Source organism: Poecile atricapillus, chromosome 2 (genome assembly GCF_030490865.1).
Source record: "Poecile atricapillus isolate bPoeAtr1 chromosome 2, bPoeAtr1.hap1, whole genome shotgun sequence".
Taxonomy (NCBI): domain Eukaryota; kingdom Metazoa; phylum Chordata; class Aves; order Passeriformes; family Paridae; genus Poecile; species Poecile atricapillus.
The window spans coordinates 34,254,643-34,280,164 of NC_081250.1; the positions used below are offsets into that span (position 1 = coordinate 34,254,643).

General features: G+C 35.3%; 1 protein-coding gene across 10 annotated transcripts in view; it reads left to right on the forward strand.

Annotated features, from left to right (window-relative positions):
* Window positions 1–25,522, forward strand: part of TAX1BP1 (Tax1 binding protein 1) — a 54,786-nt gene that overhangs the window by 12,024 nt on the left and 17,240 nt on the right. For 7 of the 10 annotated variants that reach the window (XM_058830715.1, XM_058830711.1, XM_058830717.1 and 4 more), the window contains exons 3-9: window positions 3,773–3,875; window positions 7,268–7,455; window positions 9,060–9,218; window positions 20,003–20,151; window positions 20,282–20,372; window positions 21,560–21,745; window positions 24,702–24,929. In XM_058830715.1, the coding sequence (XP_058686698.1) occupies window positions 3,773–3,875; window positions 7,268–7,455; window positions 9,060–9,218; window positions 20,003–20,151; window positions 20,282–20,372; window positions 21,560–21,745; window positions 24,702–24,929 (1,104 nt within the window). Of the gene's footprint in view, window positions 1–3,770; window positions 3,876–7,267; window positions 7,456–9,059; window positions 9,219–20,002; window positions 20,152–20,281; window positions 20,373–21,559; window positions 21,746–24,701; window positions 24,930–25,522 lie in introns of all 10 variants that reach the window. The other 3 variants (XM_058830716.1, XM_058830720.1, XM_058830718.1) reach the window with 2 other exon arrangements.

A 25,522-nucleotide genomic window follows, 5' to 3' on the forward strand; every position in this document is an offset into this window, starting at 1 on the left:
AAGACAAATAGTCTAGCTTTTCTAATTCCTGTCATTAAAAATGAAACTCTTTTTCCAAGCTAATATGCCTGGTGTTGCTGAGGATGCTGTTTGTTTTGTTTCCAAAGCTATAGGGTTTTGTTTATCATATAAATTCACTGTGGGGCTGCTGCTGAATATTCCTATCTTCACTTCATATTTTTCACTTTTTGTTGATTTCCTTTCTAGCTTTTGCCATTAGTTTTAGTTTCTCAATTTTTATTTGCTTTCCCTTAAGCAGTATTAAATTTTTCTCATATAGTTTTAACTCTGTCTTTAGACAGCTATTGGTTTTCTTTGTGAGCTGAAAGAAATACCTGTGTCAGAGATCACATTTAAATCATTGCTGAGCCATCCAGTGTGTACTGTAGTCTTGTATCTGATAGTATAATCTGTTGCCATAGAGAAGCTTATGACTATGTATATGTATGTATATAGTACAGTATTTTGTAGTTTGGAAACACTGTGTACTCCATACTAGGCTTATTAAAGCAAATATTGAAGAAAGATACAAAGTACTAAAGTAAAAGTTTATTTAAACCTGTTGATAAAAAAACAGATTTTTTTTTTTTTAAAAAGATCTACATCCTACACCAAAAAACAAGGATTACTTAAATTTGTTTTTATTTTATTCTCAGCATATCATTTTGTGGCTTTTCTCCTTGTTTGTACCATCTAAGAAATAACCCTGTGGAATTTAATGATATTTAATGTTGTGTAGGAAGGATGTTGCAAAATGTTGCTACATTAATTTGCTTTGCTGCAGAATACTTACCTTCCCCTTTTAAAATGCATTAAGCTGTGAGGAAGATGACATTTGTTCATACTTCCTTCTCTTCATTGTCACATTTTGACATGTGCAACGTGTAGCAGGGAAAACCCTCATTTTGTGAAATTCTGTGCAGTGACGAGCTGTTGGGCAATGCACACCTGCTGATAACTTGAGTGTGCCCATTAAGAAAGGATGGAATTGTCATGATCGTAAGAGCGTAAGACAGGGAACCTCGCTAGGGGAAAGAGATGATGGATGACAGGAAATGTGGGGAATTGTTACAGAAAATACTTGTGGGGTAAACCATCCTGGGTATTCCCTGCTAGCTCTTGATGTGTCACAGTTTTCTATTTACCAGTAGTCACAGATTACTCTTACACTTAAAAATACACTGCCTGCTGAGAAACAGACCAAGAGGGTTATTTGTTTTCTACGTAATTATTCTTCTTGTTTGTCTCAGTATGGCTAAAGTTGTAACTGACCTCAAAAAAATCCTTTTGTTGATTACTATTACAGGTAGAGAATTGATAAAAATAACTGTTGGTTTCAGGATAAATCACTACATTTACAAATCAATATGTGATAACTAAGAAAAATACAAAAAACTAGAATTCCAGGAATTAACTTTTATTTTTTGTGTTTATGTTAACTGGATTTTGTTTCTTCTCTATGTTTTCCAGTGTTAATTATCAGAAGGAATAATGTTATTTTAGCCAAGAAAATAGCATCAGAAGCAGTGTTTGTTTGTATTCTGTTTTTTAACAGATGAAAATATTATTGCACTTCTATGCTGTATTTTTTCTGGACATAATAATTTAATTTCTTTTCTGAAATGAAAAAGATAATGGTGACTTTTCACTCACCAAGAACTAAATTTAGAAAGCAGAGCGCTTTAGTTTAGGACAGCAAATAATGGTATATGCTTCTCTTTTCTGAAGTAGAAGTAAGGTCAGAAAAAAAAAAAGGGTAGTAACATCTGAGCTGGATTTGAAGATATGACTAATGTGAAAATTTGCAAAATATCTCCTGTGAACTTTTATTGAGAAAATATTGCTTTTACCACCTTCAAATTACTGGAAGAGTTTTCCTTGTTATTTCTGAGATATTTAAAAGTGTGGGAATAACAACCCCAGGAAGTCTCATTTCACTGACATCTTTAAAAGCTTCTTGATAGGAGATGTTGGAGAAATCTCCTTTGCTAAGAATAGGCCTAAGATGTAGTATGTGATTCCATTCTAGTGGATGTGTTGAACATCTGCACTGATTCTCTTTAATAAATGTTGCCGTACAGAAGTAATGAGAATTTAATTTGGTTTCACTGTTAATCCGTGTTTTTTGTGAATTTAAAAGAGGCTCCATCATCTTCAACATTAGTTTTTCCACACTTCTTAATAAAAAGTGAAGGAGTGAATGGGTACCTATGGAATAATCTATTCAGAATTTTTGAACTAATGCTATGTGTTAATTTGCATATATGATATATATGCTTATCTGCATATATAATTGCTGCTTTGCTATTTATATTTGCTATTTATATTTGCTACTTTCACCTCTGATGTTCTCTTTGCCTTTGCTTATCTAAACATGTTCTCCTTTTATTTTTCAATTGACAATTATTTTAAAACCCCAGCTATTAATGCTTTTAAAAAAGGAAGACTTCTAAACTTGGATTTTGGAAGTGTTGCCTTTTGAAGCAATGAAAAACATGGTTGGTAACTAAGTATTTTGTTATTCGTGTGGGTATTTGGTTTTTTTTCTTCCTCTTGAAACATAGTCTCATCTGATAAAAATTGGGAAACAATTTATTCCCTTTCCATGTCTTAATTCTTCCATGACAGTATACACAGTTACTGATAAACTGTATAACAGCTGGCATTTGATAAGGTTTTGGTTTTGGTATTTTTTTTTTTTTTCAACAGTGGAATAAATACATTTATTTTCCTTTACTGTTATGCTATTATTAATATCCATTGCTTTGTACTAGTTGCTTTGGCTTTCTGCTTTAGTTGCATGTATTTCAAGCCTGTTGGGATGTACATCTTCAGAGGGTAGAATCATAGGTTCATAGAATGGCCTGAGTTGGAAAGGATGTTAAAGAAGATGTAATTTCAACCCTCCTGCCGAGGGCAGGGACCTGTCTCACTAGACCTGGTTTCTCAGAGCTCCATCCAGCCTGACCTTGAACACTTCCAGAGATGGGGCGTCCACAGCTTCTCTGAGCAACCTGTGCCAGTGGCTCACTGCTGTACAGAACTGCACTCTTAGGAAAACTGAAAGCAGAGGGTTTTTGAAGTTAGCAGGAAGACTGTGCTGACTTAGCTAAGTTTTCAGGCAATCTGTTTTTTTTTTTCTTTGCAGACATAGCGTGTATGTATGAGAGAATTAGCATTTCAGGGAAATGCATGTCTTTAGCATTGCAGAAGTTGTCAGAAAAATTCAAGTGTCAGTTGAATATGCTCTTTCAGTAGCATAGAAAGCTTTCCTCCCCCCCCTTCCTTTTTGCTTTCTGATGAACCAGTTGGACTGTGGATACAAAAGAGTCAACATTGGCAGAACCTACACAAAGAAAATTTCACTATAAAACCAAGAATTAATCTTTTTGTATTTTTAATATAGAAATGTGTATCTTTATAGAAAAAAATTAATGTACCAAATAGTAGTTTAACATACAGTGAAGACTGGTGTTTTACTTTATATAGACCCTTTTATTGCCTTAGACCCACTTACTGCCTTAGGTAACAAGCTTAATAAAATTAATGCTAAATCTTTGACATGCTTGTTAAAATATTCCTGATTGTAAACATTGTTAAGTATCTTTTTATTGCATTTTGAAGCAGAAATATGCATATTACAGTATGTTGTAAAGGCCAGACCATGATATCTTAACTGTGTATATCAAATTCTTCTGTTTAATGTTTTCTCTTTCTGTTTTTTGGTAGTTTTTTTTAAATTTTTTTTTTGTTGTGGTTTATTTAATTTTAGGTTGGTTGGAGTACTGCAAGAGATTATTACACATTTCTTTGGTCACCTATGCCAGAAAATTATGTGGAAGGATCAACTGTTAACTGTGTGCTAACTTTTCAAGGTGAGTCTAAGGCAGTATCTATCTCTATTTTCCAGCCTACTCAGCTTTTTAAATACTTATCTGTTCATTTAAGTGCTGAGCATTGTGTAACTGTTCTGGAGTTTAAAAAAGATAAATTGGAGGAGAATTTTGAACATTTCACTGTGGGAAGTTTAGTCTTATTTTAGATGTCAAGGAAAATGGTAAGGAGAAGTATGTGAATTAGTATGTTTTTACATGGTAGTGGCAGATATTCATGATTGATAGAGGAGCTCTCCTGGAAACTATTAAAATATGATAAGTGACTTTGTTTAACCATCATCAAGCTTTTTTAATCTTGGCCTCTTTTAGTACATTGTGTCTTTACATAGTCTTTTGTCTCTGGACTTTAAACATTATCGATGTGAAATGATTCTTGTCAAAGAATAAATAGTGTAGGTGATGATTTCATGAAGGTTCAGAGGAGTCATAGAATTGCATGGGACCTTTTTGCTGCAAGGAATTGATGGAAATGTCTGAAACTTTTAAAAAATAACAAGGAACAAACCAGAAAATGTTACACCACTGTACAAGTCTACAGTATAACTACATCTTCAACACTGCGTGCAGGTCATATCCTCTCCCTCCCCTTTGCAGTCTCAAAACAGGTCTAGTAAAGTGCAACGAAGGAGATCAAAATTAAGAAATAGCTTCTCTGTAAAGGGATGGAGTTACAAAGATGAGAGCCACACTTGTTAAATAGAAAAAGGGACAATGCCTGTGGGTTACGAAGTGGGAGGTTTATGTCTGATATTAGGAAGAGCTTTTTTACCACGAGGGAGTAGTGCAGCCCTTGACCAGGTATCCTGGTTTGGAAGGATGAGAATTCCATATAGCTGTTTACAGCTGTATGCCAGTACAGCCACAGTAATCTCAGGTGCTGACAACATTCTCTTGAGTGGGAAATCTGACCAAGTGGCCTTCCAGACTTCCTTCTGCCAGGTTTTTCAGGCTGGGAAAGGGGAATAATGTGAAGTGACTGACGTCTCTAAAATCAGCTACCCGTGGCATGAGTGGATTAACCATTCTCTATGTTCAAATAAATAGGAACCATTGATATAAGCTACCAAGTGGCAAGTTCAAAATGGAGGTAGAGATGATACTCTTATAACACAGTCAACATGCAGAACTTGTTGCCACAGGATACAACAAATGTCAAAAATCTACACTCATTCGAAATTTTATGTGAAAGAGCACCTCCACTAAATTAATGCTTTTCTGCTTGCAAAACAGAATTTTATGTACAGTCTTACAGTCTTTTTTGCTTTCCAGATTTGGCCTTAGTCTTTGTTTATGTGTGTGTTTTGCTTAAAACATAGTAAAAAAAAAATAAAATAATTGAAGTCCTGAAATGATGATTGTATTATCTTTTTGTCTTATTAAAGCTGCAAATAGTGATAGCTTTGATGAGTTCAGTTCGTTCTCTTGTCTCGTCTTTTTTTTCCTTCTGGTGCTTTCAATGATGATCATATTCACCTGGTTTTACAACCTGATAACCATTTTATAACCTTGAAGTTGATTGAAAATTGTGTGTGCTCTATAGAAACTGGAAGGAAATCATTAGTTTCTTTTACAGTTACCAGAGTTCGCTGAATGAATGAAATTGGGTTGGACAGGAATGAAAAGGAATCTAGAAGAGTAGAACTCTTCATGCCATTCAGTCCTTTGTATGTAGGAATCTTACCACACATGAAGAGACCAAGTATCTCTGCCCCATCTGTTACATTCCATCCTGACGGAGCTCCACTTTTATAGAGCTGCCAGATTGAATCTCCATTCAAACAGTCTCCTGGTTGTGTTTGACAAGATATTTTAATGCTGCTGAGATGAGATCAGTAGAGCTTACAGGAGCTTAATTATCTGAGCTAAATAGTAAATGTTGTGCAGCATGTTAAATGTGGTTGGTTTTGTTTTTTTTTTTTATGATCAAGTAAGTGTGCTGGAAGAAGACAATCAGAAATCTGTTTCTCCAGTACATGTTAGAACAAGAAAAAAAGACTTTCAGTAGTTTTAAAATCAGGTTGTCTGAACCAATATTAAAATGTGCTGAAGCAGCAATGTAGATTGTTCTACATTTATTTCTGCATAATTTCATTTTACCTATGCACTGAATCATGTAAGCTGAACTACAGTGCTATATAGGAAAGTGTAGCCAGGTCCAAAAGCATGAATCCTGATGTTTTGAGATTCAGATACTGTTCCCTGAGCGACTGTTAATAAAGTATATGACTAATGGAAACATAAAATTCTTGATACAAGTGCTGTCTATATGGCAAATATAATGTCTTACTGTTTCTAGGAAGGGTAGCGAAGAGTACTGGGAAAAGACTTCCAGGAATCTGGAATAAAAGTTGGTGAAAACTTAATGATAAAGTTAGAAAGGGAGAAGATTGAAATGCGGTGAAATAAGAACTGAAATGGTTGATATCACCTGCTGGACTGGGCAAGGGTTTATTATGTTAGTATCACTGTCAGCCTGGCTGCAGTATCAGAAAATAAGTATTCTGAATGAAACTGGATGGTTTTCATACCATTAAATTAGGTAAGGCATGGGTCTTGAATATACTAATTAAGGTAAAAATGTCAGTAGTTCTCAAAAAGATTGTTTGGCATTCAGAAATGTTACTTTGTGAATCCAAGTCATGCAAGAGGCTTAATGCCTTAGTGGGCAACATTTCAGTTGGATAGTAACACAGAAATTCTTCTCAAATAATTTGCTTGCACCATGTGCCATTACATAGCTTCAAGAAAGAGGATTTATCCTTTCTAAAGGCTAGAAAAGTTTTTTGCAATTTTAAAAAATAAGCTCTTAGTTTAACTTCAGGTTCTTCCCTTTCAGCTGGTTTCATCCATTCAGAGGATTTCTGTGCTTTGGCACTGAAAAGTAGCAAAAAAAAGATGTTTGTCCCTGAAACCCCTCCCCTCCAAACCAGCAAAACCCTATGTACAAATGGTACCTGGTGAAGTTGTAGATGTCTTGTCATTACATATTATTTTGTCTTTTTCTGTTGTATTTGGTTGTATAGGTACTTCAAGGCCAAAAAAGGACTTACTCTCTGTTCTGTGAATGTACAGCAGTCACATGATAATGTGGTCATGATGCAACTTCAAGGCATCTGATTGCTAGTGAATCTGTTTCCTAAATGTATAAACAGCAGCTATTACCTAATGTATGTGAGGTGATGTGTGCATATAGCAGCTAATGTCTAATACTGTTTCATCTTTGTCTTAAATGCTAGCAGAAATTGCTGGGGGATGAAGGTTACTAAATAGCATGAAATCTTTAAGTCAAACATAATGTGGTAATCTGTCTGCAGAGGGAGATCTGTAAGCTTGTGTAGAATATTTCTTCAAATATGAATTTGTTTTGATAGGATACTATCTACCAAATGATGATGGAGAATTTTATCAGTTCTGTTACGTGACTTACAAAGGAGAAATCCGTGGAGCAAGCACACCTTTCCAGTTTCGTACCTCTTCTCCTGTTGAAGAATTGCTCACAATGGAAGATGAAGGAAACTCTGATATGTTAGTGGTGACTACAAAAGCTGGACTTCTTGAGGTTTGATACAAAACTTCTTAAAATGCTATTATTTTTTATACTATATATGTATAATCACAGATACTGAAAAAAAACTAGTAGGAAAAGACCTGTATGTGTCTGTGTAATGTATCTATTTCTGGCTTGTTCCATAGTATTTGGTTGAGGTTAGAGCATTTGCAGGTTAAGTAAACCAAGATGTAAAAATGTATAGAACTAAGCATGGACTGGGAAACATTAGAGTGGATATTACCCATCTTTCACATCTGTAGTCACTTACTAACTGGAGGGCAGGAAGATACTCTTTGTGTGAAATGGTGCTTCTTCTAAGTAAAAAGAGTTATGGAACCGGTATACTTCTATTTTTGCCCCAGTTAAGAGCCCTGGAGACTGAGCTGAATAATTGCAGGTGCCTAAGTATATTAGAGTAGCTCTTGTTTTATTTTAAGCAGTTTTCTATGTGTTGTGTTCCTTGCTAGAGAGATGTGGTGAGACTTAGGTGCTTATATCCAGAGTCAAGGTGTTTTACATTTGCTTGTTAGTGTTTGTAGTCTGAACACTATTTAAACCCAAACAAATGGGAAACCCATACTAACTTCTGTTCGAGTTTCCTCTTGGAAAATTGCTCAGTGCAGTTCCCTTACCTTGGCATCAGACATTTTTATCAGATTTTCAGTCACATCTAGGAACATGTATTTCATATATGGTTCTCAAAATTTACGGATAAGAGAGTTAATATGGAGATAACATCTGGGATGTTTTTGCTTTTCAGATATGTACTCATAGTACTAAAATTATAGAAGTTCTCAAGTATTTTTTATGATCTTTGTTCATAGAACTGTAGTATGGTTTGGGTTGGAAGGAGCCATATAATGACATCTACTCCAACCCCCTGCAGTGAGTAGGGACATCTTCAACTAGATCAGGTTGCTCACAGCCCCATCCAGCCTGACATTCAACTTTTCCAAGGATGTTGCATCTACCACCTCTAAGGGCAACCCTTTCTAGTGTTTCACCACCCTCATCATAAAAGTTTCTTCCTTATCTCTATAATCTGAATCTATCCTCTTGTAGTTTAAAACCTTCACTCTTCATTCTGTTACTATGGGCCCTACTAGATAGTCTGCCAGTCTTTTTTATAAGCTCCCATTAAGTATTGAAAGGGTACAGTTCATGTTCCAGGGCTTACTTTCCAGGTGTTGGTGGGGTGTATGAGTGTATTCATTTTTCTCAAGAAATTTCTCAGAGAGAGAATGTGTGTCTCTGCAGTCAGCTGCCATGTATTCACCAAGCTGCCATCATCAGAATTAGCTCTTCCACAGTTGCTGTCACTTGGGAACAGTAAAGGCACTTCATTTAAGGAAGAAAAACTTAAGGATAAATCAGGACACTGCAAAGTATGCTATTTAATGGCATAGTCTGGTACTATGCAGTAAAAGCAATTTAACTTTAGAAATTCGACAGTAAAGGGAAAACTGTAATAACCTAACCAGGGAACACACAATTTGTTCTTCTCAGACAACTAACATATTAGTTATCCAATTGTTTGATGAGAATGAAGGGGAAAAAATTACCAATCCACTTTGTATTTTTTTTTTTAATTTTATTTTTTTTTTTTTTCCCAGTTTAAAATTGAAAAAATAATAAAAGAAAAAGAAGAGCTGTTAAAGGTGACTTCTGTTCTGGAGAAGGAAACAACACAACTCAGAGATCAAGTTGAACAACTGGAAAAAGAACTTAACCATGAAAAGCAGAGATGTGAGCAGCTGCAAACAGAGCAAAAGGTTAGTTGTTTAACTGATTATAGCTGACTCATAATGTCTGTATTACTGCTTTTTCAAGAACCAGTCAAACTGTGTGAAAATCAGCTATCAAAACCCCTCAGCAGTTAGACAGACATTTACACTAGAATAGGTCAGTTCCTATTAACCTCCTGCCACTATTCCTTTTATGTCGTAAAATGGCTAAAATATTTAAGGCTTTTGGTACCAGGCTTGGTAAGATAATCGATGACAACTGTTACCAGATGTTTGATATTTAACTGTGGAATTCATAGTGGAAAGTAGTTGATAATTTAAAGTTTGCTTAGATTAATTTAAAATGGAGGAAAGCTTTTCAAAAAAAGCTGTCCTCAGGGAATAATTCCATAGAACACAGGCTACTGAAAATTGTAAGTATTTTTGGTATAAAAAGCAAAGATCAACAGAGAATACTTCTGCCAAGGTATGTAAAGCGTGAAAAATAGTAACTGACTTCTCTTAAAATATTTCACAAATCAAAGAGAAAAGAAGCGTAAACCTAAAAATCTGTTTAAAGTGTTAATTAATAGAGAAAATGTAAATGTAGCCTAATCCAAAGCCAGCTTAATTTGGAATTCTGTAAGTGGTATTGAGGAAATCTAATGTAATTAAAAGGGCCCCAAAAAGTTGGACCTAATCTATTTTTAAGCTGCTGCTTTCTAAAAAACCCAACTTTTAGGAGAAGATTAAAAACATGTGGGAGGGAGGTGGTGACATGGGCAAATTTCAAGTAATGAAACCTATATAATTTAGCTGTGGACAGCTGTTAACAGACTGTTTCTAGTATGTACATGTCAACAGTCCTGTGTCATACACCTTTCATAGGAATTTGTTGAGAAAACTTAAAAATGTTAGTGCTTTGTAGTATACTTTTGAGCAGTGAATGGTTGTTTAGAAGAAAGGGTTTTTTTCTATGAAAGAATTATTTTAATTCAATGTGCCTGGGAGACTTAGCTTAAATCAATGAGAGAAGAATAGAAATTCATGTTTCATGAATTTGCAGATCATAAGTTCTGGTGGATAAAACTGAATGAGCCACACAGATACTTCTCATTGTCACTTGAGGCTCTTATTTAAAAAAATATTTGGAAGTAAACTGTCAGTTCCAACCCATGTTAGCTTTATAATTCCATTTTAGAACAATTAGTGAAATGGGATTTTGACTGCTGTCAAGCAAGGATACAGGTAGACTGTATAGGAACAAAAATGTCTCAATACTTTCTCACATTTTACAGTGAACTTCTCTAATCCAAATTAATTTTGCCTCTAGTATATCAGAATTTAGCAAATGGAAATTAATTTCAGGAATGTTTGGGTTTGTGTTTTTTTTCTGTCTCTTTTTTTATTCTGCTTTGGATTTGTATTTTCATGAAGAGAGAATGCAGTGTGACAAACTTTTCACTTATTTTTAGCTACAAATAGATGTCTGATTCAAAGCTGACTAAGCTCTTCACCTGGCTGAAATACAGTGGGGGTTTTCTAATTTAGGCAATTATTTTTTTGTCTCTTAAGACTTTGATGCTGCTGTCTTATTTTATATTTCTATGTCCTGTTCTGTTTTTCACTTTTTTAAAAAACGAAACATATCTGCTGAGTTGAAAAAGTGTTTGTTTGTGTATATGCACAATGTAAATTAGGTGTTATTCCTGAAAATTAAGCGAACATGTACTACATCTACTAAATCAGGAGCAGTAAGTTAACTTTTCAATCATCAGAAATTTTAATAAGCAGTGTTTTATATGTGCCTCTCTAGTCTTGAAGATGACTTACTCTCCATTCCTCCCCACCCCAGTACATGAAAGATGACAATGTATCACGGGATTATGCAATTTATGTTTGTTGGGAATACATACAGTACGCTAATGCATTGATTTAAAAATTCCTGAGCAGCAGTGACACAGCACTCAGTTGGATTTCAGTACCTGGGTTTTATTTTTCTTGCGGCTTGCTTGAAAAATAAAGCATCAACCAAACCCAGAAGTCCAAGGAAAACAACCACACAAAACACCCCCTCCCCAGCTGAGCACTAACAAACAATTTACAAACAGGTCCTGACCACAGCCCCCAGATAATCTAGTGCACTTTGTGTGATGTGAATAGTTGTTACTGGCAATAAACCTAAGCAATGCATTAACTTGGATGTTTTTATATTAGACTACAGGGGATAATCTTTGAAGTGATAAGTAATCAGAATGTATTTGTATTTCTTGTAATAGAATTTTCACAGGTGCTTAGTGTGAGCAAAGTTGTTTTGGTTTGGCTTATGGGTTTTTTACCTTTTGAGTGGTTGTTTTAACCATGCATCATGGTTATTTTCTTTTTTATTTCTTCTTCTTTTATTTTCTTCTTTTATTTCTACTTCTCTTTTTCCATATGCATGTGAATTATTAGTTATGCTCGACAAACTTTTAATACATAAATAAGTAAAAAGTTAAAGTGATGGATTTAAAAATTGTATTTTTAAAAATACTTAACTTCAGTAAAGGTTTAACTCTTTTGAATTCTTCTTAAAAAAATCTTTCAATATACTGTTATATTAGTCTAATGAACAACAATTAATAAAACAAAATAGCCTATATAAGAAAATATAATTTCTGTATTTATGAGATGTCATTGCCTTTGTAGCTTAAGGCAGCTATAACTGATAAAAAATTATTTCTGTTAAAAGTAAAGCTAAGAACCTGTGTGCAGTCTCTTACTTGTTTTTTTTTCTTGTTTGTTTTTGTAAGTACTTCTATCAGGAAGTGCACAGTATATATCTGTTTGTGCAAAAAGCTCTCAAAAAACCCACAGTAGTACAAAACACTGTGTTTTAAGGGCAGTAATGCATGTGCCAAGGTAGTGGATGTGTCTGTACAGACACATGTATTTGATCCTAATTGACTGCAGAACTCTTCATGCTGTCAATGTATTGGCAACTAATATTTACTTACTACATTTGTATTGCGATGAGGAAGCCCTGGAGTTATGAACCCCTGGATATATAATACTTGGCAATCTGCCTAATTTCTAAAAATCTTAGTTTCTTCAGAGAAAGTAATATGGGCATCATAGCTCATATGTTTTTATCTTTTGATCAAATCCATTGTTAAGCTATGTTATGTTTTTGTAATTGAATTTAACAGAATGTGGATGATGTGGTTAGGAGTTGTAGTACATAAGTTACTTTACTTTGGTGAAGCATAACAAATAGAAGATGGGAAAGCTCCAAGTTCCTAATACGAAAATGTTTCCTTAAAAAACAGTTCTCTTTGAATCCCCTCTTTATTAATATTTATTCATATGCTTTTAGACTATTTTATTCTTTTTGGTGTTGATTTTTATTAGTACTTTATTTTCAGAAATAGCTCAGAAATAGTTTGGATCATTGAGAAATTCTTCTGTAGAAGCATTGCTTTCTTAAAATAGCCAGGATAGTTGTAGACATGACAGTGCCACAGCTAATCCCAATTAGTGCTTCCCCGCTTCTCCTGATTGAATAACCTCTCTTTACATTTAGTTACTCTTACAGAATTTTGGGCAGTGGAACTGGTGTCTTCTCCATCTGCTTTTTGCCAAATTGGGGTATTTTGTAAGTGGTTGGGGAAAATATTAGGAAGAGGTAACCTAAAGGTAGATCAATCTTTTAAGAACACAGCATACTAAACAATCTATTCAGGTGTAATACAATCAGTTGTCCATGAAGCTTGGCTGTTGGGCTCTATCCATGTTTTCAGGTATTGAAAAGATTCCCATTTTTTGAGTTTTACAAATAGAATTCCTGTGTTTGCGGCACTTGAAGTAAATGTCTGCAGTGGACTACAGACTTTGGTTGCCCTTGCTGTTCAGGAGATAAACAGTTTTTTGTTGCCTTCTTACAAGGTAGCCATGTCATTTCCTGCCAGAGGTAGGAGGAATAAATGCATTCAAGACATAAAGTTATAAGGTGCTATTAGAGTTCTTGAAACATATTTGCTTGTTAGATGTTATTGCACTGTAAGTCACTACTCGTCCCTAAATGCTTTTGGTTTTTTAGATTTGGTTAATTTTTTTAGTGCTTTATCACATTAATAAAAAAGATTTGTATTCAACACATGAATGATTCTGCAGACAGTACTTTTTCTTGTTGTCGTTACCACCATCACAGAAGAAAAATATTTGCAAGGCACACAGTTAGACATTAGTCAATGTTTGCACTCACAGGGAACATGCTCTCCAGCCCCACTTTTTTAGCGTGTACTTACGGTTTATTACCACTAAGTTGTGTTAATAACCCCACCCTGGCAAGGCTTGAGATATTGTAAGAAGAGGGACAAATTCAGTCTTTATTTCTTTTAAGCTGATCTTTTTCCTCTTATGCAAGACCTGCTTAATGCAGTATGTAGTTGTACTGACAAAATCAGTGTAGAGAGGGTGTAAGTGGGCTTTCCTTTTCCTGCCCCCAGCATGAAAATTTCCTGCCCCCCTCTTTTAGCCTTTTGAAAAGGGCTTGCCATAGGCTTGCTATATTTTCAGTTAGAGGAAAACACAGTATTCCTTTTCAGCAGTTTTCATGTCTTTTAAACCATTCCTACTTTTTTTCCCCCCAGATGACATTAAAATAGTTCTTACTGAGTGTAAAGATTTAACTTAATCTGTTACTACTCTATGTGGGAATTGAGAGTAAATGCGAAATTATTGGAAATGTTTCAGAAATGTCACATCTTTTTCTTACAACCTTCTGTTAGTGTTTCAGAGTTAATCTGTTTTTACTAGGGTGGTGTTCCCTGGTAGCATACTTTTACTTAGGATCATGCTATATATATACCTTGCAACTCCAGCAATATAACACTGTTAAAATAATGATGTAGCTACACGCTATGATTATTTTGCTAAGAAGATGGCACATTATACATGGTTACCAAAACTCTTTCAGGTTGCTTTTAATATTTCAACTTTTCCTTTGGTTTACTTTTGTAAACTGGTACATAATCAGTGTGTTGAATAACATTATTATGTTGTTTTTAGCTGAATATGTTTTGCTTTTTTCAAAATTGAGGGAAACAAACTTTAAAAAAAACCCAAAAGCTTAGTATGTTTTTATTTAGAAAACAAAACTATAAGTATCTCTAATCTCTATTTTAGACATTATAAACATAAAACGTATAGAGCTTTGTACATAATAAGAGTGCTTGCTTTTTGGTCTTTGTATTTTGTGTATGATTAAACTGTGTGTAAGGTCTGTGGCAGCAGTGCACTTCCCTACTGTTTTAAGATTCAGTATTACTGTGCTGAAGAAGAGAAGCATGTAGTAGTCATTGTGTGTCTTTCATTGGTCATTCCTTTGATACTCTGCAACCGTTCAATTTTGTGAATACTGGTTTTGTGCTCTTGCAGAGAGCAGAGCTTGCAGAAGATGCTTTTGCAATCATTGGTCTCCCTCTAGTGGGAAGAAGGCACTTCTGAACTTATTGCTTTAATGTGACAGTGGTGACAAGTCATACTCCTCCGGCAGTAGTTTCTGAGTTCAGCTTGAGTCAGAAGCAATGAATTTGAAGACTGCCTGTTCATCCTTTGATCTTGTGAACATTTGCATAGTGTTGCTGTTATGATGCTGGCATAAATGGAGGCAGAAGTGAATTTACTGAGTTGATAAACTTGTTCTTTCATGCTTTTTGTAAATTTAGTTTACCATTTAACTTCTTAAAAGTGAGCATATTTATCTGTCTGATGGGAAATTTTAATAAGGCATCTGTGTAAATTCACATTCTGCTGACAGGTTCAACCTGCACAGTAGCTTTATTTATTGGAGAACTTTATTTAAATATCAGGGATTCATTTAAGCTGGCTTTCGATGTCATTTAATGAGGAGAGTTTCTCTGTTTAGATGGTGAAAAAACCATCCCCTGTTGTGCAGTGTGATATGTCAGCAGTATGAGTAAGCAGCACAAGTGCCCAGTTCGGCCTGTGTGCATAGAAGTAAGTGAATCACTTGTTTTTTCAGTGTCTCTTTAGACCAGTCTCTGTTCATGTGTGCTGCATGCGTGAAAATCTGATGGTCAGGAAGATGCATTCTTTTAGGAAAAAAATCCCCCAAAATTAAGTAACAACAAACGGTCCAAAAGGCAAAAACCCAAACAGCAACCAAAAAACTGCCCCCCAGCCCAAAAAGCAAACATCCCTACAGTTTTGTTTAATTTTTAGACACAAATTAAACACTCTGGATTTGCTCAGGTTGGTACCAGCAATTACAGCACTCTTGGGTGCAATAAACATAATATGAAGAGAAAACCCTGTTTCATGTTTTTTTTGACTGTTCTGTATGTGAATATTTCTTGAACTGGGCAATTGAAAATTATTTCACTGGAAAATTAAATAGTAAATTGAGATATTTTACAATTCAAATCATGTATTAATGAAAATGATTTTGCAAAATCAATAGCTTGTAGTGAAATTATAGCATGTTTTAAGAAATTAAAATTCTGACATGTAAGTACATGCTGCAAAATTATAGTGTGTGTAAATGCTTCAGCTGCCTCCTGCAAAAACTTCCATGTTTGTAATTTTCATGACAGTAATTGAGTGACTGATGTAACTTAGATGAACTCTTACAGACTTAGACCTTACTGTTGTAGTTTTGATCACTTTTATGATGTTAGTTAAAGTACTACCTCTGTGACATCTTAGATTTTTGAAATAGACTGGCTGCACTGGTTTTTAGAGCAGTATTTCTATTACAAGTCATGAGGATAAAAGCTTAATGTCATTGAGTGTATTTGGACTTGGTTTGCTGTTTTACTTAACTGAATGCTTAATTTTTTTTTAGAAAGAAAAATTAAACCTTGAGGTTTCCTTTCAGAACTTTCATGTCATGTTATGGGCAGATTTTGCACTGGCACCAATGGTGCTATGTTGTGTTCATCATTTGTACTCAGAGGTCCTTTAAACAGAGTATGATGTCAGCCAAGTGTTCCACATGATTCTGTTGGAACTGCTGATGTCAGTGGGATAAAGAAAAGGGTCCCACAGATAATTGATCTAAACCCCCTAAATTCTCTAGTATATCAAGGATAATGGTTCCTCTGACATTAAATTACATCCAGATAAATCAATCCACCTGAAAGGCGGTGCTGCTTTTTTTTTGTTTGTTGGTTTTTCATTTTTGTTTTTAAATAGATTGCCTTGTATTTAGTGATTTGACCTCTTCAGCGTGAGCTGCATAGCTCATTTTTAACTTTTTACCCTCCTTTCATTACAGTGTATGCATTCTCTAAAAAGTAAAAAAAGGCTGCAGATACTAGCAGTTAATCAAAGTTGAATGCTTTAGGTGTGGGATGATTTTGAAAAGGTTGGTAGGGAGTTCTACATGTTATGGAAAGGGAAGATGAAGCATGAAAAACCATGCTGACCATTGCCATACTGCAAAGTGTCATATTTGGAAATAGTCTTGGATTGTATTTTTCAAGTATTTTATTTTGTCTGCTGTGTCTCTTTCTACCTTTACTATGTTTGAAAAATGTGTTGTATGTGCTAAACATAGGAAGAGATGTCTGTACCATTCCATTAACCACACTGTGCTCAGCAATGTTTTACTGCTGTTGTAAAAATCCATTAGAAGTAAGAAATAAGTAGGGAAAGTGTGCTGTTCTTCATTGTTGAAAGTGTGGATTTTTGCCATGATTTTCTCTTATAAAAATGAGACTTTAGAAACATTAGGGCTGTTCCATTCTCACATGAAAGATTATTATTCCTTTTGCAGCCGGAATTTATTTATTGTGTTTTAAGCATGTTTCAAGGATAAACCCAGGCATGATCTTTGCATATCCTTTAGGTAGAGCTTATAATAGCTTTATGAGGACAGTGTTGCATGAAATTACAATAAAATTATTTTAAAAATAATCAGTCTTAAATCTTCTGCCATTTTAGAATAGCAGTAAAGATTTTGGAACCCCCATATTCTTGTTCCCTATTTGAAGGTACATCAAGATTTTCAAAGTGGAATTTTGATTCTAGGGAAATTCACTTGAAAACTCATTGAATTTTTGTCATTGTTTCATTTTACTAATGAGACTCCTAGTAATTTTTGTTTTGATAACTTCTTTTGCAGCAGTAAAGCTGGTTTAAGTATTTTCTGGTTGCTTACTCTTGACCCTTGTGGTGCAGTTTGCTTCCCACTTCCACCCTTATTGCTGTTGCAGTTCTAGGAAAGGAGATGGGGGAGCTGCATTTGTAACTGGATAAAAAATAACTTTAAAATTGTTGGGTGTTTTTAAACCAGTTCGTTAAAATGATTCGTGCTCTTGCGGTGCTTTTTTTATTCCTCTGTTAAGAAGGTGGAAGAAAATATATATATATTGGTACTTGTACCAGATAAGATAAATGAATTAAAGCAATGATTACAGAAAGTAATTATCTTTCTTGTAAGAGGGGTTGTACATTTAGTTGATGTGTTTATTATATTCTTCCCCTTTAGATTCCTTCTAAACACAGTTGACTTTACCTGTAAAATAGTCTAAGAGTACTCATTTTAAATTTTACAGGTTTTAAAACCACTGTAACCAGTGTATGGGACGTGGGATTGCTGCATCTAAATTGAATTGCAAAGAATTCTGTAAAATAATAAGTCCTCTCAAAAAATTAATCCTTTTTTTTTTTTTTTTTTCTTTAAAAACTGTAGGCTTTAGTTGTATCTAAACAAGTTTATTAGGTGAGAATCTGTTAAGTATGGAACTTTTACATTTTAGTACCATGTCCCTTTAGAATAACTAGCAAAGCAGCATCAATTGTAATGCTGTTTGTGGAGAGAATTTTTTTTCAGGCTATTAATGCCTTTTAATATATGTTACCTTTGGCAGCCTGTTTGAACTGTTTGTACAGTTTGTATATATAATGTATCAGATTAAATTCTTTTGAAGGCACTTGGGTTACAACAGTTACAGTTATACCGAAGTGGTGTTTAGAGAAAACACAGATATGCATTGAAATAGACTTTTTACTATGCTAGGCTTTCAAAACAGGGGTAAGTAATTAGTCTCCACTGCACTAGGGGAGGACAAGCAGTTACAGAGTGTGTTGTTGCTGCTGGTTATATAGCAAGTTTTACTTGGAATACTGACTTTAATTAAAATATCCTGCCCTTGTTACACCAAGTATGTATATTTTTGGTTGCAGGAAACTGATAGCCCTTCAAAAATAAAGCCCTTATGAAAGTTGTGAGTTATCTTCAATGCTGTTTTTTTTTTAAAAAAATGGCACATTCATGATCCCTTGAGTTTTTTGGTTTTTTTTGTTTTTTTTTTTTTTTTTTATATTAGGACATAAGAAAGCTATTTAGAGTTTAAATAGTTGCAATATATTAGTCCTTTTCTTTTATATAATATATATAACAAAAATAAAAATCTACATGCTGGTTTAGTGTGTAGCAAGTGAGTGAGTCATCAGATACATTTGCCATTCCTCAATTCAATACTGCCAACCCCTCAAACCTCCCCCCCAAAAAATCATAATGCTCAAACTTCTGTTTAGTTGCTTGTAAAAGTGGGGCTTAATTATACTTGTGAACAGTGTATCTTGACAATTAATGACTACGAACAGTCCTCATTATATTTTATTGTACTTAAAACATTGTTTGTTAGGTTGGAATTTGGCCAGTAGGGGTTCTTCATAAAGTCTGGCTGATGTGTTTCTCTTGATGTAACAGTACAGTCTTGTTATTTCAGGGCATTGAGCTTTGTTTAAAAATGAATAGATAAAGTAGTGCTTCAATCTTCCAAATCTAGATCAGAAAGACAACTTGTACCTTAGTTGTCTTTACTCAAGCACTCCTAAGTCGTGCTGTAAGGTATGTTGGTCAGTCTGTCTTGACCTTGTTTTACACTTTGATTCATATCACTGTCATGGTTGATAATAAGCTGAGCTTTATCATGCTTTGATATAAGAAAAAAATGGCGTATTATCTCAGTATGTGTCATCTACTTTAGTGTTATGTATTTATTTTTTTCAAGATGTTGAAAAAAAACATTTTCAGGCTTTTTTTAAGATAGCCCGACTTCAAATGGCTGTTTTGCAGTGGTGGAGATGGCATTCAGCTGTTCACTGCCTTAGAACAGTATGGACATTACTGTAATTAGATAATGAATGTGTGCAATAGTTAAAGTGGTTTCCCATCTTGTATTTGTCAGTTTTCTGACAAAGGAATCCGTTTTGGGTATTGTCATCGTCCTCTGTTTCAGCTTCCAAGATCTAAGACATAAATTCCACAATGGTTGCATGAGCTTCCTTGAGCTTTGGGAGACCTTCTGTATGTTCTAGCTAGGAGAATGTCATGTAGTAACCAGCTCTAAATCACAGTTTTGTTTTGTTTTGTTTATCCTTTGGCCTGTCCTATGGCTTACTTCTTTAGTGTAACTGTCTGGAAGAAAAGTAAGCTCTTCTTTTAAAGTAAAATTAGGTGCAAAGAGGAATAAAAGTTCTTTGTTTTCTAAGCTACACAGTCAGTGGTTTGTTTGCCGAAAATAAATAGGCAGAAGATAGGAAATAATGTGTTTATCCTGTACTCTGAAGTCTTTGATATACTCTGAGTAACTGAATGCTTGCACCCAAACAGACTCCTTATTGAGCTCTTATTAATATATGAACTGCATAGCAATATTCAATATACATTTATTTATGTGTACTTGAAATGGGTTTGTTATACATTTTAAGGAAGAGAAGAAATTTAACAGCCATATTTTGGCAATAATTCAAACAGCATGTTTTACTTCTGAAGAATCACATTCTTAAATGACATCTATTTGCATTTTTTTTTAAAGGATAATATTCAAACATCAGAAGCTTTTAAAAGGGAAAATAATGATTTGAAGAAGAAGCATGATGAGGCTGCTTCAAAAGTTCTCCAGCTTGAAGAAGATATCATGACTGTTACTCAGAAAGCCATTGCAAAAGAAACTGAGTTAGACAGGTACGTAGACTTTCGTTCCTTACCTTCCTTCTTTTACTTTTTTTTCCCGAAGGTGTTTTTTTATCCTAACAAGTTATGTGTGGATTTTCTGTATTAACAGTTCTCTACCATTAATTTTTCAATGTTTTAGTCTGAAGGACAAACTGAAGAAAGTGATGCTTGAGAAGGAACAACTTGAATGTGTGTTAAAGACAGAAAAGGATGAAAAAGAACTTTATAAGGTAATTTTATTACTTGTACCTGTATACACTGGAATGAAGTGGTTTGAAATAAAGGTAATAATGTTTTATGGAGAAGTCTAATAAATTGAATTTGTTAAGGAAAAAAGGAAATGGGTAACTTCTGTGAACATATCTTTAAGATAGTTATAGATGTTCTCATATAAAAATGAATGAGGAAAACAGCATCTGAATTCAAACATGGTATAAAAAGGTCTTTAAGAAGGAGAATCAATCACCAAATTGTTAAAGCTCAGACACAGTAACAAAAAATAATAGATTCCAGTGAGAAAATTCTTTAGTTATACAGTGCATCACCCAGTAACTGATCATCTTTAACAGACTTTTTCACAACTAAAATACTTCTTAGTCATTCAACTTCTCTCTGCAGACGTTGTTTTCTAAATCCCTCTTCTTGAGCCTTGTGTATAGCACTGAGAAGCTTTAGTAGGTTCTCTGTTGCATTGGTTTTTACTAGCTTGGCTGATTTCTTTTGCTGGTATTGAGATACACCCATATATAGAATATAATACACTGCAAGCCTTCCTGCCGCCAAAGCAGAAAAAACTTGAAATCCTTAGGTTGTGTGAAACAGATCAAGTGTATTTAAAAGATTATTTCTGTTCCTAGATTATAAAATTTCAAAGCATCTTTTACAAGCATGGAATCCCTTTGTAAATAACACAAATCTTCTGGTCTGAGTGGAAAACACTTGAGTGTAGGAGCCATTTTGCATTATTGGAGGTAGAGTTGTTGAAAGTAGTTTGCTGTCATTGAAAATTAATTTTCCTGATGTAGACTTGCTTGCTTAGATGACTGTGGGCAATTACTGCTAGAAGTTTAACTTTTCTTTAGTTTTCTTTGAGTAATTTCTCTTTTGCTAGTCCTTAGTTGTCCAGCATTTGTGAAGAGAGGAGTCCTGTATAACTTAATTTGATGTGGAGAGAAATTAGGGCTTCAGCTTCTAGCTGTAGAGTGGCACTGTTGTTAGGTGACCATGCTGAAAGAATTCCAGCCAGAAAATTTGGGCTGGAGGGCAGTGATAATATTGAATGTTTAATTTTTCTCTTTACCGGTTCTAATCTGCCTCAAGTTAGAATATATTAGAATTTAGTGAGCACATAAATAGACAGGTGAACAGTAGTTCTCCTAACGTGGAAGAAGTTTGACATGTTTTAGCATCATTGCAGATACACTTGAAGAATACAGAAATAGAAAACACCAAACTAGTAAAAGAAATCCAGACGTTTAAGAATTTGGATGCAAACAAAGAAAACATGATATCGTATTATAAAGAGGAGGTTGGCAGATTACAGCTCTTAATAGCTGAGAATGAAAATATGAAGAAAGCTTTTTTGCACTCTTCATCACACAAGGTAAGCAGTACTAATATAATTGGCCTGATGTGAATAAACATATCTATTGTTGTATTTGCTTGGCAAGAGAAAGGAGGAAGTTGAAATTACCAGGGTATAGGCTAAGAGGCATGAGGATTATGGTGTTCTCTGTAGATGCAGAAAATGGTGAAAAGACTGAGATCTGTTCTAGTTTTGCACCTTTTGAGCTTGTCAAGGTCTCACATGATGAACCGAGATTAACTATGTGCGAAAAGGTAATTTTTGAGTTCAGTAAAAGTGGTGTGCTCCTGCATTGCTTTTATCTTCATGAAAAAGGAAAGTAGGTTGAGGAAAAAGTTTGTAGTGTAGCTGTGTTAAAACTGTAGAGGGTGATGGAGAAGAAAAGAAGGGACATGGAATGACTTCTGAAAGGCTTGTTAGATGAATGTACCATCAAGCTACAGTGCTGACTGCAAGCTCTTCAGTGACAGTGGGGTCTCAAAGGAAGAGGTGCCTTACAGCCCTGTGGTTATCAAGCTGTGTGGTGTATCAGGAGAATGAAATTGCTGAAGAACTCATATTTATTCTGTCCATGGTCCACATGGGGTTACTTCAGACTTAGTTTGGGTGCTATGGATGCCTTTATTGGGTTTGTGTTGGTTTTGGTAGTGGAGTGGCTTCTGTGAGAAGCTGCCAGAAGTTTCCTCTGACACTGCCAGCCACTGCCTGACAGGGCCAATGCCAGCAGTCTGCAAGGTGGACCCACCACTGGCCAAGGGTGAGCCTATGGGTGATGATGGTAACACCTCTGAGATAACAGACTAAAGGAGGGTGTGGGAGAGGGGAAAACTGAGAGGAATTGCAGCTGAGAAGAGTGAGAATGTGAGAGAAGGAACTCTGCAGACATCAGGGTTAGTGAGGGAGGGTAAAAGGTTCCAGGTGCTGGAGCAGGGATTCCTGTGGAGCTCATGGTTAAGATCCTGGTGAGGTAGGATGCCTCGTGCAGCCTGTGGAGGACCCTGTGCTGGAGAAGGTGGATGTGCCTGAAGGAAGCTGTGACTGTGGGAAGCCTGCACTGGAGCAGGTTTTTTGGCAGGACCTGTGACCCCACAGGGGACCCGTGCTGGAGCTGTCTGTTCTGAAGGACTGCATCCCATGGATGGGATCCTACACTGGAGCAGTTCATGCAGAACTGCAGCCTGTGGGATGGATGCATGTTGGAGAAGTTTCTAGAGGAGTGTCTCCCATGGGAGGGACCTCACACTGGAGCAGAGGAGGAGAGTGAGGAGTCCTCCCCCTGAGGAGGAAGGAGCAGCAATGATGTGTGACGAACTGACTGCAGCCTTCATTCCTCATCCTGGCTATGCTGCTGGAGGAGAGGAGACAGAAATTGGGAGTGAAGTTGAACCTGAAAAGAGAGGTTGGGGCTGGATGTGTTAGATTGGTTTTATTTCTCATTATCCTATTCTGATTTGACTGGTTAGATTAATTTAAATTGAATTAATTTTCCCCCCAAGTTGAGTCTGGTTTTGCCCATGACAATAATTGCTAAGTGATCTCTCCCTATCCTCATGATAACCCACAAGCCTTTTGTTATATTCTCCCCCTTGTCCAGCTGAGGAGGGGAATGGTGAAGTGACTTTGGTGGACACCTAGCTGAATGCTAGGGTAAGCCCACAATAGAATAACCACTGGATGTTTTTTTCTCATGATGTGCATCATCCTGTTCCATTTCATCCAAAAGGAATGCAGTTTCTGTGCCCTGAGGTTGTTTTCTGATCTACGGTGTGATAGGAAATAATGAAATTGACTGGGAGTTTTGTTTCCTAAATGTGCTCTTCATCCATGTTAGAGAGTCAGTTTACATATAGCCTTTGAGGCCAGCATGGGAAAGTCAGATATGCTGGCATCTTTCTTGTGTATCTTGCCAGTCTTCTCAGAGAAAAGCAACTTGGATCTCCAAAGACTAGAAATTGTTTTAAAGTAATATGAGTTATGATTATATTATTTAAGTGGAAAAGTAGTGCTGTTGAGGATGGACACAGAGTTTTAAAAGAGCGTATTTTCTTGCTTTAAGTTATATCTTATTTAAGTCTCTTTTCTGCTGTTTTGTTTCTGAGTGTGTTAAACTACTACTGTGTTTTATTTTGAAGGGAGTGGATATGTATCAGTACTGAAGCAACCAAACTTTTATGTCATCTATTAATCTTAAAGTGCTTTTGATGTTTCTGGTAGGATCATTAGTAGTTTTATCTCACACTGTAAAACTGCAGATATTTACTGAAATCTGTTACCAGTGTATCATGTGCTGTCAAAATAGCTAGGAGACAGGACTTCAGGGCATTTACTTGTCTATCCATCTTCATAAATCATTACAAAATGTATTAGTATTCCTTTTTTTAAAAAAAAAAAAAATATTTTTTATAATCCTGGCTTTCTCTGAGGAGTGAGAGGCTGGTAGTTCAGCTTGGTCGGTTGGCTCTTGGGTTGCTCTGTGTGCTTAGTACTGCATGCTGCAGCTTGCTCTTCATTACTATGTGTTCTCTCTTTCCTCTGGAAAGCTTGTTGTACAAGAGTTTGGGAAATAGAGCTGTGAGAAAAACATCCCAAAGCTGATTTAAAGTGTTTTACATCAGCCAGTTGTAGGCACTGTAAAGCCTCTTGCTCTGTTGTTACCTTCAGTGTTTCTGTGGGATGAACTTTGCTTCTCTTGCTGGAGTTCTACAGTGATAAGAACATAGATGTGGAAAACAGTTTGCCTTTATTTCATAGTGAAATAAACTGGCACATCACTGCTGGCAAAGAAGACAAGTGTGGGAAATAGTACTTGTGTACTTGTTCAGTACTCTGAATTAACTTCTTGATACAATAGTTTTGCTAAAGCCACCAGGAAAACTTGGTTTTTCTTTCAGATGTTTCTAATCCCTCTACCAACCTCTATTTAAGCTTTGAGTTAAAAAATGATGAATTCTCTTCCATCTCTTCTCTTTCCTAGGATGAGGCAAGTATTTTGAAAGAGCAGCTTCGGAAAGCTGAAGATCAAATTCAGGCTAGCAAACAAGAAGCTGTTCTAATGTCAAAAGAGCTGAGTGATGCAGTAAATGTGCGGGATAAGACAATGGCCGATCTTCACAGTGCACGTCTGGAAAATGAAAAATTCAAAAAGCAACTTGCTGAAGCTTTAGCTGAACTCATAAAAATCACAGCTTTGAAAAATGAACAGGTAAATTGTCAGTAATCTATATTTATAAAACCTTTACTGAAACTTTACTGAAAATAGCTTTCTGGATGATTAGTAAAAAATTATCAAAATTCTCTTTCAGCACTCAATATATTACCTTAAATCAAGTGCATGTTAGCTCATTTGGAAGTCTGGTCAGAAAGGAGGTTTCTGCTATTACTCACACCTACTTCTCCCCACATTATTTTCACAAAATAATGCAGTACCTATCTTACGTTATTTTGAATCCTGTCCCTGTCTTAATTCTGTTAAGTGAGCCACAGTAACATTAAAAATTCATTCAAATAAGAAAATGTATTGGTAGAAACATGAGTTGTTTTATAATGTTCTTTTCTCATCGATAGATTTTCTCTGAATTCTTGTAAGTCTTTCCAATGTTTGTGATCAAAGTTAATTTGCTTTAAGTACTTATAAGTATAAAAACATTAATGTAATGGAAATTGCCTTGACCTTAGTCTTGGATAAAAATATAGTGAGCTAATATATATGTTTCATCTTTTTGATTAATGTGAGCTTTATCAAGTATCTTCAGTGGCTGCAACTCTATTGCATTTATTTACTACTAGGATTACTAT